The sequence below is a fragment of the Octopus sinensis genome, linkage group LG2 (genome assembly GCF_006345805.1).
Source record: "Octopus sinensis linkage group LG2, ASM634580v1, whole genome shotgun sequence".
In the NCBI taxonomy this organism is placed as follows: Eukaryota; Metazoa; Mollusca; class Cephalopoda; order Octopoda; family Octopodidae; genus Octopus; species Octopus sinensis.
The window spans coordinates 172,127,141-172,142,069 of record NC_042998.1 but is presented as its reverse complement, the minus strand read 5'-3'; the positions used below and the strand labels follow the sequence as shown (position 1 = coordinate 172,142,069).

At 37.1% G+C, this 14,929-nt stretch overlaps 1 protein-coding gene and 1 long non-coding RNA gene across 2 annotated transcripts in view; one reads left to right on the top strand and one right to left on the bottom strand.

Annotated features, from left to right (window-relative positions):
* Window positions 1-11,086, top strand: part of LOC115231552 (28S ribosomal protein S35, mitochondrial) — a 55,144-nt gene extending 44,058 nt beyond the window's left edge. Inside the window, exons 7-9 of the mRNA XM_029801554.2 lie at window positions 5,186-5,255; window positions 7,010-7,144; window positions 10,676-11,086. Coding sequence (XP_029657414.1) covers window positions 5,186-5,255; window positions 7,010-7,144; window positions 10,676-10,864 — 394 coding nt within the window. The 3' untranslated portion in view covers window positions 10,865-11,086. The remainder of the gene's footprint in view (window positions 1-5,185; window positions 5,256-7,009; window positions 7,145-10,675) is intronic.
* On the bottom strand, window positions 6,321-13,823 carry LOC115231564. The gene is made up of 3 exons (XR_003883538.2): window positions 13,684-13,823; window positions 9,439-9,490; window positions 6,321-6,548 (listed from the first exon to the last, which is right to left on the bottom strand). It is a non-coding gene; the product is annotated as an uncharacterized LOC115231564 (long non-coding RNA).
* Between the last annotated feature and the right edge of the window lie 1,106 nt (window positions 13,824-14,929).

The window sequence follows — 14,929 nt, the reverse complement described above, 5'->3', positions numbered from 1 at the left end:
GATATTTGACTTTTTAAATTTCTTATTGATACCAGAAAGAACTGGATAGAAAAATGGTACTGTGGTAAAATCAAACCTTTTGTAACTGAAAATATTTAAAAACCTGAATAATGACTTATTTCATTTATGTATTGTTTTAAGTTACTAAACATGATATCTATTTTTGACATAACATTCACACTTTAAAACAGTGCCCTAATAGTGACATGGCTTTCATTTAATATCACCAGTTAAAATACAATTTTTGAGGCAGTTAAGTCATAGAATTCCTTGTGTGTTTGCATGCATGCATGCATCTTTGACTTTGTCTCTTACAACTGCTTGGGAACTGGTGTTGGCTTGTTTATGGTTCCAGTGCTTAAGGAACTGATAGAATAAGTACTTGGCTTAAAAAAATAAGTATTGGGGTCAATTTGTTTGACTAAAGCCCTTCAAGGCAGTGCCCCAGTATGGCCACTGTCCAATGACTGAAACAGGTAAAAGATGATACACTCATTCATAAGTTCCTCATCAGTTTAGTGTGTCCATTTTCCCATGCTTCCATGGGTCACATGGAAGTTATTGAAGCAGATTTTCTGTGGCCCGATGCCCTTCCTTTTGCCAAGCCTCACTTGTTTACATGAAATTATAGGAAATAAATGGCATTGCTTGTATGATGGTGACACTCACTTAAAACTTATGTAATGTTAGGATGATGAGGCATAGGGCTAAAGTAGAAGATACTTGCCCAAGGTGTGGCACAGTGGGACTGAACACAAAACTGTGTGGTTGCAATGTGAACTTCTTAACTACACAGCTATCCCTATGCTTATTGACATGCCATCTGAGCTCAGTAAATTAACTTAAATGATACTGTAAATACTAAAAATGATCTCTGGCTGTCACTTTTCTTTTTAATATCTTGAAAGAATATACAGGAGTGGCTGTGTGGTAAGTAGCTTGCTAACCAACCACATGGTTCCGGTTTAGTCCCACTGCGTGGCATCTTGGGCAAGTGTCTTCTGCTATAGTCCCTGCCGACCAATGCCTTGTGAGTGGATTTGGTAGACGGAAACTGAAAGAAGCCCGTCGTATATATGTATTTGTGTGTTTGTGTGTCTGTATTTGTCCCTCTAGCATTGCTTGACAACTGATGCTGGTGTATTTACATCCCCGTCACTTAGCGGTTTGGCAAAAAGAGACCGATAGAATAAGTACTGGGCTTACAAAGAATAAGGCACGGGGTCGATTTGCTCGACTAAAGGTGGTGCTCCAGCATGGCTGCAGTCAAATGACTGAAACAAGTAAAAGAAGAACAAAAAAATACTACTTCTGGTCAACTGTTATGTTAGTTGTAAAGAATAAAACTGGAGTTGAATATACTGTAAGTGATTGGGATCTAGTTTGTATACATTTTGGAAAGCAATCTTATATTTAAAATGAACAATTTGCTTTGCTTTCTGGCATCATGCCAACAAAAGTAATCTCCAGGAAAGATTTTTTTTTAGTCTAGACATTATCATGATGCAAAAAGTGTTCGATCCTCGTGGCATTTTGCCAGATGTTTATCTTCATCATCTATCGCTACATCTGTAATTGTATCTTTACTCAGTGAACTAGCAGCACTGTAAAACTGTACTATCAAGAGTAGACAGACAGCTACGTAGGAAGATAAACTGTGGGAGGTAATATTTGATGAATAAGTTAGTGATCCAATACCCATTTGTATCTAAAGCTATTTACTTGTGAGGCCTCTTATAATTAGTTACAGATGGTTTTACATTAGTAACAGAAAAGATATTTATTTTTTACAGTTGTTTTTGTTGCCTTTTCTTTTCTTTTAAAGTAAAACTTGAGTAAAATGCTAAAATCTTTTTTAAATGACCATATCAATAATACACTATACTGTTGTAATTTAAAAGAAATGATTATCATCTTGTTGTTTTATCCAATCTTTCCTTTCCAGAACTTACAGAACTGCAGCTCTCTGAAGCACTTAGATATTCAAGCTTTCCTTTCAGCAATTTGAACAGCTCATTACCTGCACTAAACTTACACTGTTAAGACAGCCTGAATATATTTTAAGCTCTGTCTTTCTTTGCATAATACATTTTTTTTTTTTTTTTTTTTTGTAAAATAAAGAAAAGCTGAGTTCAGTTTACATAGTTCAGTAATGACTTTGATTAAATTTGAAGAAAAACTAGAAGCTGTTGTTTCTATTTTATTCAGAAATATAAGAGTTGATAAAGGATATAAACAGTCACAAATTTAATAAGCTCTGTTTAAAACCACAAATAGTTTGACAGTAAAGTTTTGGTGTTGAGCTAAGGACTATAAGATGACAAAGTCAAACTTTGTTATAGTCATTCTCATTTGTTATTCATTTAATGTCCTATTTTCAATGCTAGCCTAGGTTGACTGAAAATGTTTTATTGAGGTTTTATTTTACAGCCAAATGGTTTTCTTGTTGCTAATCTTTACTTGTTTTTCCAGTGAAAGATTTTATTCTGCTTATCTTTGAAAGTCACTGAGCTATAAGGGCAATTTCTTGACAGAGAATTGTCAACGTAACAATACTGTTTTTTGTTGAGTGAATCTATGCAAAGATATCTCAGAATGTATACAGTTATACACACAAATGCATGCATGTATATGTGATGGGCTTCCATACAGTTTCCATCTATCAATTTCACTCATAAGGCATAAATTTGTCTGGGGCTATATAAGACAACACTTATTGTGTCAAGTACATCAACAGAATAAAAATCGAATGGATATTGTACCTGTGATACCTGTGCCGGTGGCACATTGGGCCTCACAGGAAATGCCAAAGACTGAGACCTCTGAGATATGCTGTGACTGTGAAGACCCGACAAATGAAGTAAGTTCATGGCTCGCAGGACGGCCTGCTGTGCTAACCTTGGATTGTAGAGTAACCTGCTGTTCTTGAGGAGACCTATTGAGTCAAGTACGTCAACACCAACATCAAAATAAAAATCAAATGGAAATTGTAGTTACAATACCCGTGCCAGTGGCACATAAAAAGCACTATCCGAATGTGGCTGATGCCAGCACCGCCTGACTGGCATCCGTGTTGGTGACACGTAAAAAGCACCAACCAATCGTGGCCGTTTGCCTGCCTCCTCTGGCCCCTGTGCCGATGGCACATTAAAAAGCACCCGCTACACTCATGGAGTGGTTGGCATTAGGAAGAGCATCCAGCTGTAGAAACACTGCCAGATCAGACTGGAGCCTGGCGCAGCCTCCTGGCTTCCCAGACCCTGGTCAAACCGTCCAATCCATGCTAGCATAGAAAACGGATGTTAAACAATGATGATGATTATTCAACATACCACACAGTGAAACTGAACCTGAGACAACATAGTTGCAAAGCCAACCTCTGAAGTACACAGCTGCAAATAGTTTCTATTCTTCATTTCAAAGCTGAATGATCGACAGTGAGGGTGTTCAACAATAAGACACTTGTTTTAATTTACATGTAAATTAGGGTGTGTGTGTCATTTACTTGTTTCATTCATTGGCTTGTGGTCATGCTGGAGCACCACCCTGAAAGGTTTAGTCAAATAAATCGACCCCAGTACTTATTTTTTCTTAAAGTATGCCAAACTGCTAAGTTATGAGGATGTAAACAAGCCAATACCTGTTATTAAACATTGGCTGCAGGAACAGATACAAAATCACACACACACACACTCATATATAGTTATATAACCAGCTTCTTTCATCTTCCGTCTATCAAATCCATGCACAAGTTTAGTTGGCCTGGAGCTATAGTAAAAGATACTTGCTCAAGGTTTCATACTGTAGGACTGGACTCAAAACCATGTAGCTGAGAAGCAAACTCCTTATTGCACAGCCATACCTGTGATGTGTGTGTGTGCATGTATATATATATATATATATATATATATACACATACATGTGTGTGTGTGTGTGTGTATACTCGTGTGTGTATGAATATAAATACATAGTGATTATTATACTATAACTTAACTGAAAACCTTTTTCAAGGCTCATTTCTCTTCATAATGAATGTAAATGTGGAAATTTGATAGAGAAGATATAGTAGGTAAAACGTAAGCATCAAAGAAGCCTTATCTGTTGTCTTTGCTAAGGCTTTTAACTCTGTGCCACACAAAAGACTTATGGTCAAGCTTTCTTATGGTGTCTTGGCATCACTCACCAAATCCTTTGTGAGCCGCTCTCCGACTATCTATCTGCGGCTTTTTATAGCTATGGTAAGACCTCACCTGGAATTTGCATCACCAGTCTGGAACCCCTATCTTGCCCAGGATATCAATTGTCTGGAAGCCGTTCAGCGACATGCAACCAAAAGAATACCCTCCATCAGGCATTTGCCATATCCTGAACGCCTTACTTCCCTGGGCATGGACACATTGAAACTCCGACGTCTGGCAGCTGACTTGGCAGCCACCCATAAAATTATTAACCATCTTACAAACAATAACTCTGAGCACCTTTTCAAACTCCACCCATCTAACACCCGTGGACATATTTACAAAGTCAGAAAACAGCACAGCTCCCATGACTTCAGGAAACATTTTTTCACGCTGAGAGTTGCTGAAGCATGGAACAAACTGCTGGCATCAGTTGTTAGTTGTCGGAGCACTGCATCCTTCAAAACTTCCATGCTTTCTGAGATTCGCCAACACTACACCTGATTTTCTCCCCCCATACACACACAAGCATGTATCTGACTCATACATTGTTCGCTTTCCAGACATTTTTACATTACTGCATATACTCTGACAAGTTGTGGTGCACCTGAGCACTGTATACAATAATTTCATTATTATTATTATTATTATTATTATTATTATTATTATTATTATTATTATACTTTACCTTTCATCTTTCTATGATCAATAAAACATGTACTAGTTGATTACTGGGACTGATGTAATCAGCTAGCTCCTCCCCTCAAAACTTAAGGCATTGTGCCCTGTGGCAGAAAGCATTATTAGTTCTCTTGTGTATCTGAAGTTTGTGTCTTTGGCCTTCCTTGTGTTACTCCTGTCAATAATATCACTTAATATCTTCCAAGCATTTTTTTTTTGTATGTGTGTGTGAATGTGAATGTCATGGGTTTAAAACATTTTATTATTATTATATTTGTGTTGTCAACCAGTTAAATGATTGCAGTTTTTTTCTTTTTGTACCACAGATGTCCTTTGAAGAAACAGAATTATGACTATCTGGTTTATGTATTGACTGCATTATATCATGAATCATGTGTAAGAAAGACTTTGTAATACAATTCCTTTTTTTAATTCAGTTACTAATTTTAATTTTGTTACATTCACATAGAAAGAGATCCAAATATAAAATGTAGGGAACTAAATTTTTTTATACTATTGATTATTGATGTTCAAAATAATCGTTACATTCACAGCTGATGAAATTACTGGATTGTAAGGTCACTAAATAATTAATCCACTATTTATACCCTGACACTATGTTCATGCTTAGATACTTTATTTTCAAATGATCCAGTCATTATAACTGTATGTCAGTACCATAGATAAATCAGCTCAGCAATAGTTTGGTATGTTGAGTTCAAATTAGTTAATCTGCTTTACCTATATTAATATAAAGACTTCAAATGTTTTAAACACTGATACAAAGCTCCTTCACTGTACAAATATCTTTTGGATCATTTATAATACAGAATATAGAGAAGACATTACTAATGAGTATTTCCCAACCAAGTTCTTCCAAAAGAGTTTTGGTCAGTCGAGTTGTGTGAGGATGAGCATTATCGTGATGGAAGATGACACCCTTTCTGTTAACCAAGGATGCTCGTTTTTGGCTCAGAACTGTTTTCAAATGACGAAGTTACTCACAGTAAAGATTAGCATTAATTGTTTGGTTGCTATCCAACAGTTCATAATGGATTACTCCTTTAATATGCCACCATACACTCAACATGATCTTCTTTGGATGAAGTCCTGCTCGGTGGTTGAACTGGCCGTCCTCCTCGGCTGCTTCAAGAACGCTGCCATTTAATATTATAGTAAAGAATCCACCTATAACAAGCCTGTCTAAAAATATTGCTTGAAAGTGTTGCGAAAGCAATGATTGACAACAAACAGCAAGCTGTTGTCAATTCTCTGGAGACAGCTCATGAGGGACCCATTTTCCAGCCACTGAAACCTTTCCAATGTGTTTTAGCTGACATACCATTGTTGTATGGGCCACGTTTAACTGTTCTACAAGTTCCCTAGTGGTAACAGTACGATTCTCTGAAACAAGAGCTTCCAACATTTCGGAATCAAGTCTTTTTTTGGATGACCCTCTTTTGGCTCTTCTTTCAAAATGAAATCACAACTTCGGAAACGGGGAAACCACCTCCTGCAACTTCTATCATTCACTACATCACCCCACGAGTGCTCTGAATAGATCTTGCTGCTGCACTTGCATTAACACCTTTATGAAACTCGTAGTGTAAAACATTTCTTATGTGATCTTTAGATGGGACAAACATGATGGTAAAATTTTTTGAGAATTATGGCCAGAAGTTCGATAATCTGAAAGAAAATAGTACAAATTAGACACAGAAATATCTTAAAACCATAAGAGGAGATTAAAAAATTGATAAATTTGCTCGGAAACATTTTTTCTAGAAATCGGACGTTACTTTTGCACCAACCTGATACTATATCTGAAAAAAGACAATGGATGTGGCTGGAAGATGTTTGATTAAGCTTAATCTGAACTGGCTTGGGGTTTAACAAAGACATTTTTGTTTATAGAGAAGTTAACATAACATTTATGCAAAATAAAATCAATATATATATAACTAACTACAGATAAGATACAAAAACATAATAGATATCAAATTTGAATACTTTCTGTTTGTTGCTTTCAATGGATAAATGAAATTTTAAATTTCTTTTTATTAGATTTACAGTATCTTCAAACTATGTTTATTTTTTTAACTCTACACTGAAAATTTACAATCAAATATTGACTTGTCTTCTATTAAAAGCGAGTGGAGCCTTGGGAATCTGAGAAAACTGAAGCCGACTGGGAATGTTTTTTCTGGGATAAGAATGTTTCAAGAAAGAATATAGTCCAACTGCTTCAAAGAATTAAAGATACTGATAGCAGTAATGGGTCTGAGGTAAACTACATTTTTGAAATTTCTAGCATGCATTTTGTAATCTGTTTTTAGCTTTTTGTTTTATCTTACTGGTTCAACATATCATTATCATCATGTTCATTTTCTATTCTGGCATGAATTGGATGGTTTAACCAGAGCTGGTAAACTAGAGAGCTGCTATGAAAGCAAGGTCATCAACATTTGGCAGTTTCCAAGGGCAGCCAGTCTTGAATTCCTCTATTATGGCCTGGAGGACAATGATGAAAAGGAGGGGACTAAGTACCAAGCCCTGATGAATGCCTACCTGTACACCAAATTCATCACTGTACTCATAGTTAACTTTCACCTTACTGACAGAGCTTCTGTGCATGGCATGTACAGCTATTACAAGCCACTCATCTATCCCTAGCTTCCTCAGAGCCCACCATATCACACATCAGGGTAATCTATCAAAGGCTTTCTTTAGATCAACAAATGCCAAGTATAATGGTTTAATCTTAGCTAAATACTTCTCTTGCAGTTGCCTTCTCTTGTAGTGCTTCTTCCCCGGACAAAGTCAGAGTACATTTCATCTAGTCTAATTCTGCTCTTAATTAATTGTGCTGTAACACTCTTTATAATTTTCATTGTCTAGTATTTGATACCTCTATAATTACTTGTATCCAAGGCCTCTCCCTTACTCTTGTAGCAGCTGACTATAATGCTGCTACACCAGTCACTGGGGATTATGTCTTCCTGAATAACCTGATTAACTCTATGGGTGACTAGTCCATATTCTACTCTACCAGATATTTTAATTATCTTTGCAGTGACTCCTGATGATTCAGGGACTTTCTCTGTCTTCATATCTTTAATTGTTTATCTATCATAGCACTGTCTACTAGGGTAGCTGGTCCCTCTGTCAGATTCACATAAAGGAAACTCCCTTTATTCTATTCATTCATCACCATCATCATCGTTTAACGTCCACTTTCCATGCTAGCATGGGTTGGAAGATTTGACTGAGGTCTGGCGGACCAGATGGCTGCACCACACTCCAATCTGATCTGGCAGAATTTCTACAGCTGGATGCCCTTCCTAACGCCAACCACTCCGAGAGTGTAGTGGGTGCTTTTACATGCCACCGGCACGAGCCACCAGCATTATCCATATTTAATAGCCTTGCATAGTAACTCTTCCATACCTCTTTCTTTTCAGAATTACTAAGTGCAAGCATACCATTATCCATCCATACACACTTCTCTTTCATAACTTCTTGATTCTCTCTGACACACTGTCTAGCAATATGGAACACCTCAAGTCTCTGATTTTCACATTTTAGGACATTGGCAAACCTCTTCCTTTCTGCTTCTGCTCTAGCTAGATAAACCTGACACTTAGCTTCCTGTTTAGCTATCTGATATGGTTCCCTGCTACGCCCACTTTTCCATTCTTTGCAAACCCATTTCTTCTCATTTACGACCCTGCCAACCTCAGTGTCCCACTGTCATATCACCCTTGGTCTGGCAGAAGCTTTGCTCCAGCCACAGATTTGATCTGTCTCAATTACTAGATCATCCTGTAAGAACTTCCATTTGTCCTCTGTCGCATATCTCTATCTCTTCCTCCTTCTCATCAAAGGCTTCATTAAGAACATTTCTTAAATCTCTGCCTATATGAAGGATTCCTGAGTTTCCATGACCGCCTTTTCTATACCAGTTTGTGTCTTCATCATTCTAACCCTAAGTTTGAAGTCACTAACCTCTCTTGAGTTGTACATTTTTCACCTGGAAAGGATTTTGCATTCACAAGCATATGCCTGTCTCTGTTTCTGGTGAAGATGTTGTCACTCTGGCTACGGTGCCTACCAGATTGATAAGTGATGAGATGGCTGGCAGATTTTATGAAGTCGGTATTGCAGATCAGTAAATCATGTACATCACAAAACTCCAGCAACCTTGTTCCTTCCTTATTTCTAGGGCCAAACTGTAGCCTCCATGCATTCTCTGAAACCCATCAGTGTTTTCCAACATGGCCATTGAAGTCCCCTGCCACAATGAGAACATAGTTGTCTTTCATTGTCAAGGTAGTCCACAGAAAAGATTGATCTATCACATACCCTGACGACCTCAGTCTCCTTATACACCCATTTCTCTGCCTGGAGAATAGAATACTTACACCACCTAGACCATCATTGCTGCCCACCCAGAAGAACATGTATCTATGTCTCTTACCTGTAAGCACTCTAACTGAGGCTCACCTCCATTGTACCTCTTGCATGCAGTACACATCTACATACCTTCACTCAAACATTTCAGCAATCTCTCCAGACTTACCTCTCATTGTGGAAACTTTGTGCTTGTAGGCTGGGGATGATGTTTTCAGCATCTGGAAAGGAAAACATCTTTGAGGTCACTTACCTAGAGGCAGCAGGTCCTTGTGTTTAGTGTAAGCAGGTACAAATACAAGCTGCAGTTTGAATTTCCTTCAGTCTTATAAGGTGTTCATGGGCATGCTTATACAGCATATAAAATAAATATACACACACTTACATATTATTGACACAAATATATGTCCATAAAGTTGATAAAATAAGTACCAAACTACTATGTGTTGGATGGTCTTTTTACTGAAGTAATTACATTGGATATCATTTCTTATATTAAGTCACTTGATTATGAAGTAAAGGTGGAACTTATCGTTGTAGGATTTAAATTCTGAAATATTTTCAACCCTTGTATAGTTGAAATGTGTGTGTTTTCCTTCTTTGTTGCTACTAAATTTATTTCCTACTAAACTGAAAATATTTCATCCATCAAAAACTTCTCTGGTAGTATTACCCACAGGATCTCTAAGTTTCTTCGAAATTTTGTAAATCTCATACAAAAATAAGAATAGTGACTCCTGAATATATGGTTATGATATCAAACTTTGTTCATCAGTCTACATCCAATCAAGGTACATAACTCTGTATATACTTATTGCATTTAACACTTCATGGTGCAATTCAAATGCTAGTTTTGGTATTGATTGTTAGCCTCAACTCAATCTTGATCCAGCCCACCTATGATCAAAGGTTATTTAGAAATGACTGTTTCAACATTTCTCAGGCATTGTATAGCTTGGACAACACTACCGAATGCGCCCTTTTTTTGAAGATCATAAAATGTAATTTGAAGCAGAATAAACCACTTGGTCATTTGTTGATCTGTTGAAGATGGTCATCTGCATATTGTGCAAAGCACACGTAATTTGAGAGAATGGCTTGACATTGAAAGCTTCAGTTGTTGCATGTAGGTGAGACCACAGTAGGTGAGACCAATTGTATTGCTTACAGATTTTTTTATCAGCCAAACTAACTAAAAATCTGTAAGCAATACAAATTGTTTTTAAATGCATATGTATTTATGTTTAACATTAAAAAAAAAACCCTAAACTCAAATCCTTTAAATGTTGGAAAGAGAAAGAAAATAGCAAAAGGGGAAGTACATGGTTCAAAAGTTTTAATTTCTTATTATCCTCGTTGATATAATTATCAAAATTTCACCATTTTTATATTTTATTTTATTTCAGGCCTCTGATGACAAACAACTACCTAATCTACCATCAGATGCCTCAGAAGAAACTGTTGTTGCTCTTCCTCAAGTTCAGGCTTACAAAAAAGCTCTAACATCAATGATTGATGAGGGTGAAAATACAGAAAACTTGAAAGCATATAAAGAAAGTGTAAAAAACTTGTTAAATATAAAAACAACATTTTAAACTGTTATACTGAGACATCTTTAGACTATTTGTGAAATAGGAGTTAAAAAATGCCCTTTATTACCTCATCCATCACAGATTTCTAGCCATTGAAAGTCTATCTTCCTGAAATTCTTCTGCATAGTTTTTCTCAGATTTAACATGTTGCTTGATATGGGGTGATTAAAGTATTAGGGGTGTTTTTTGCCTTTTTTATAAATAAATTATTTTAAAAATTGTTTATTCTTTCATTACTGTGTTTATTAAATCATATATTCTTAAAATGTTTAAATATTGTATCTTTTCCTATTGTGATGTCCTTCATTCTTTAATCTTGTCATTATGAAACACATCAGCAAGATATGATTAGTTCATTACATTGACCTCCATCCTCGACTGGTGCTTTATGCTATCAATCTCTGAGGAATGAAAGGCAAAGATGTCCTCAGAACTTAAACACAGAATGTAAAGAACTGGTACAAATTCTTTAAGGTATTTTATTCACTTCCATCAATTCTGCCAATCCATCAACTTTACAGAGAGTATAATCGTGTCGAAATTTGATTGTGTTTTTTAGGACAGTAACCTATTAATTACCTTACCTTTTATTATTACTAATAATCTGCAGTCAGTCATCACAGTAATTTCTTGGGACATGGAAAATGCCTTAATGATGAAAAGCCTGTCATCATCAAGAAAAGTGCTAAAGGCACCTCTCTTCAAGTCATTACAGAGAAGTTAGGTCATCATGTGGACATGGTTAGACAATTCCTGAAGAAACTATCCAATTGTGGGACCTCCAAGACTGTGACAGCTAACAATTTAAGGAATATTGGCCGCAAATTACATGGGAAACCTGGACAAACAAGCAAAGCCATTTTCACTACATCTGGACTTATGTACCACAAACCACCAGAAATCACATCCTCAGGATCATGGCTTCTGTGCAAGAACCCTTGAAACTGCCTCCTTTATCAGGAGTTTGAGGCTTCAGTGGGCCCAAAAGTACATGACATTAGACATGAGTTATGTTCTGTTCACTGACAAAGCTAGAGTGACCCTTGACGGACCTGATGGTTGGGTCTATTTTGGAGATGAGCATCACCAACGTTTACGATGTCAACAATAGGTTGGATGTATCTTCGGGGACAGACCTGGCCCAGTCAGGGTTCCTGAAGGAGTTAAAGTGACCACAGCCACCTACTGCAATCTCCTGAAGGAGGTCTTGGATCCCTGGCTAGATGACCTATGGATGTTGCTTCTAAGGACATGACAACGCTCCCTCCCACTCTGCTAGGACCATCCAAACATTACTAGGATCTTACAGCATACAAGATGAAAGGTTGATGGTGTAGCTGCCAGCATTTCCAGATCTCAACCCTATAAAAAATCTTTGGTCTATCATTAAACGATGTTTATGCCAATTTACGTCAATAGATGTCTTATGGGCGATCATCAAAGCTGCAGCAGAGGCAGTCCAATGTGTTATTATTAAGAAATTGACAGATTCCATGACTAATGGGGTTTTAGAAGTTACCCGTCGAAATAGCACTCATGTGGCCAAATAATTCATTATGTCAATAAATATAATATTATTATGATTTTCTGTTAAATATATACTCAATGTATGCTTAATATGTATCATTACCCTTCATTTTCTGGAAAAAAATGTCTAGATGGGCTATTTTAATTCAAAAGCTATTAGCGTGGTTCACCCAAAAAACTGAAGAATCTGAAATAAAAAAGGACATTACACAGTACAATGAAAATAGTGGTGTTGCCATAGTGTGCAAACCAGCTGGGAAAAGTTTTATCAAAATCGTTTTACAGAAAACCAAGAAATCCTAAATTTCACTCCTAAGCTATTAGCATAGTTCTAGATGTATGTATATGTGTGTGTGTATATAGATCATCATCATCATCATCGTTTAACGTTCGTTCTCCATGCTAGCATGGGTTGGACGGTTCGACCGGGGATCTGGGAAGCCAGAAGGCTGCACCAGGCTCCAGTCTCATCTGGCAATGTTTCTACAGCTGGATGCCCTTCCTAACGCCAACCACTCCGTGAGTGTAGTGGGTGCTTTTTACGTGCCACCTGCACTGGTGCCAGGCGAGGCTGGCATCGGCCATGGTTGGATTGGTGCATTTTACGTGCCACCGACACGGAAGCCAGTCGAGGAGGCGCTGGCATCAGCCACGATTCGGATAGTGCTTTTTACATATCTCCAGTCCAGGGGTCCTGGCATCTGCCGGGTGCCAGTCATAGGATTGGTTCGATTTCGATTTCACTTGCCCCAACAGGTCTTCGCAAGCATAGGTGCTTGTCGTCGGATGAGGTTCGATATCGACTTCGCTTGCCTCAACAGGTCTTTGTGTGTCCAAGGGAGGAAAGGCATGCATAAGTGGGCTGGACTCACTTGTCCTGCCTGGTCTTTTCACGCACAGCATATTTCCAAAGGTCTCGGTCGCTGGTCATTTCCTCAGTGAGACCTATAGATATAGATATATATAGATATCTAGATAGATATATATATATATATACACATATAGATAGATATATATATATATACACATATATATAGATAGATATATATATAGGTGAGCTGGCAGACACGTTAGCGCGCCGGGCAAAATGCTTAGTGGTATTTCGTCTGTCGTTACGTTCTGAGTTCAAATTCCGCTGAGGTCGACATTGCCTTTCATCCTTTCAGGGTCGATAAATAAAGTACCAGTTTTGCACTGGGGTCGATGCAATCGACTTAATCCCTATATCTGTCCTTGTTTGTCCCCTCTATGTTTAACCCCTTGTGGGCAATAAAGAAATATATATATATACATACAAATGATGGGCTTCTTTCAGTTTTTGTCTACCAGATCTACTAACATGACTTTGGTCTGTGTGGGGGATTTAGCAGAAGACACATCTCCAAGGTGCTCTGCAGTGAGACTGAACTTAAATCCACATAGTTGAGAAGCATACTTCTTAACCACATAGCCATACTTACACCAATACATGGTAAGCAAGTTTGTTTGCCAGTAGTTTGATATGAAACACAAAGTAACTTCACAAAATTCGAAATATTTTTATTTGTTTACCTTGTATTTAATCTCTGTAGTGCAGGGTCGGAAATAACTTCCTGGTTATTTGAGGTGGTGACCCAGTTTTACTTATTCTACTTTATATATTGCTCTAGGAAAGGCATGAATATTGTGCTGCGTCTGTCTGCATAAGTTTAAAGCTTCATGCTTACTAGAAACAACTGGAATCCACTTCATAAAGCCTCTTCCTGTGATTTAATAACATTCACTGTAAGCTATGCTCCATTAATATATCAGTAAGACACGGAAGTGCCATCTCGCCGAGGTGCGGGCAGGACAAGCAAATTGAATGTTACTATTTATATCATTTAGTGTTGATTTGAAATTCAAGTTTGTCGATGTTCTCCTTTCAAGTGATAAAAGATGTTATCAATCTTTACACCGATATCCTCCATGACAGGAATAAAAGCAATTAAATTCTGGTGGGAAAAGTACTCCTGGAATGCATAAACCAGATCTTTATTATTGAATCTTTAAAATTTATACTTCAGAACAATTATTTGATGACGCATACTATCGTCAGAAATGCAGAATTGCGATGGGAACGAAAGCAGCCCCTGTTCTTGAGAACCTAATAATGGGTTATTTTGAATTTACCTTATATGAAGTATCACTTCAGAAATATGGTTACCCATTTTACCTCTACATAGGAGAAAATTGGAAAAGATACTTGGATGACTGTTTTATCATTTCAAAGGAGAACATCGACAAACTTTTGGATTTCAAATCAACACTAAAGGATATAAATAGTAACATTCAATTCACAATGGAATATAACAAAGAACAACTCCCATTTTTAGACATTATGATAAAAAAGTCAACAATCAAATCTATTATAAACCAACTGAAACACATCAAAATAAATATCCCTTTCAATTTGGCAAAATTAATTTACACAATAGTGTATAATAGAACAACTCGGGACCTTCGTCTTGAAGACCTCAAAACAACATTTATTGAAAGCCAATATCCACCCTCACTTATCGA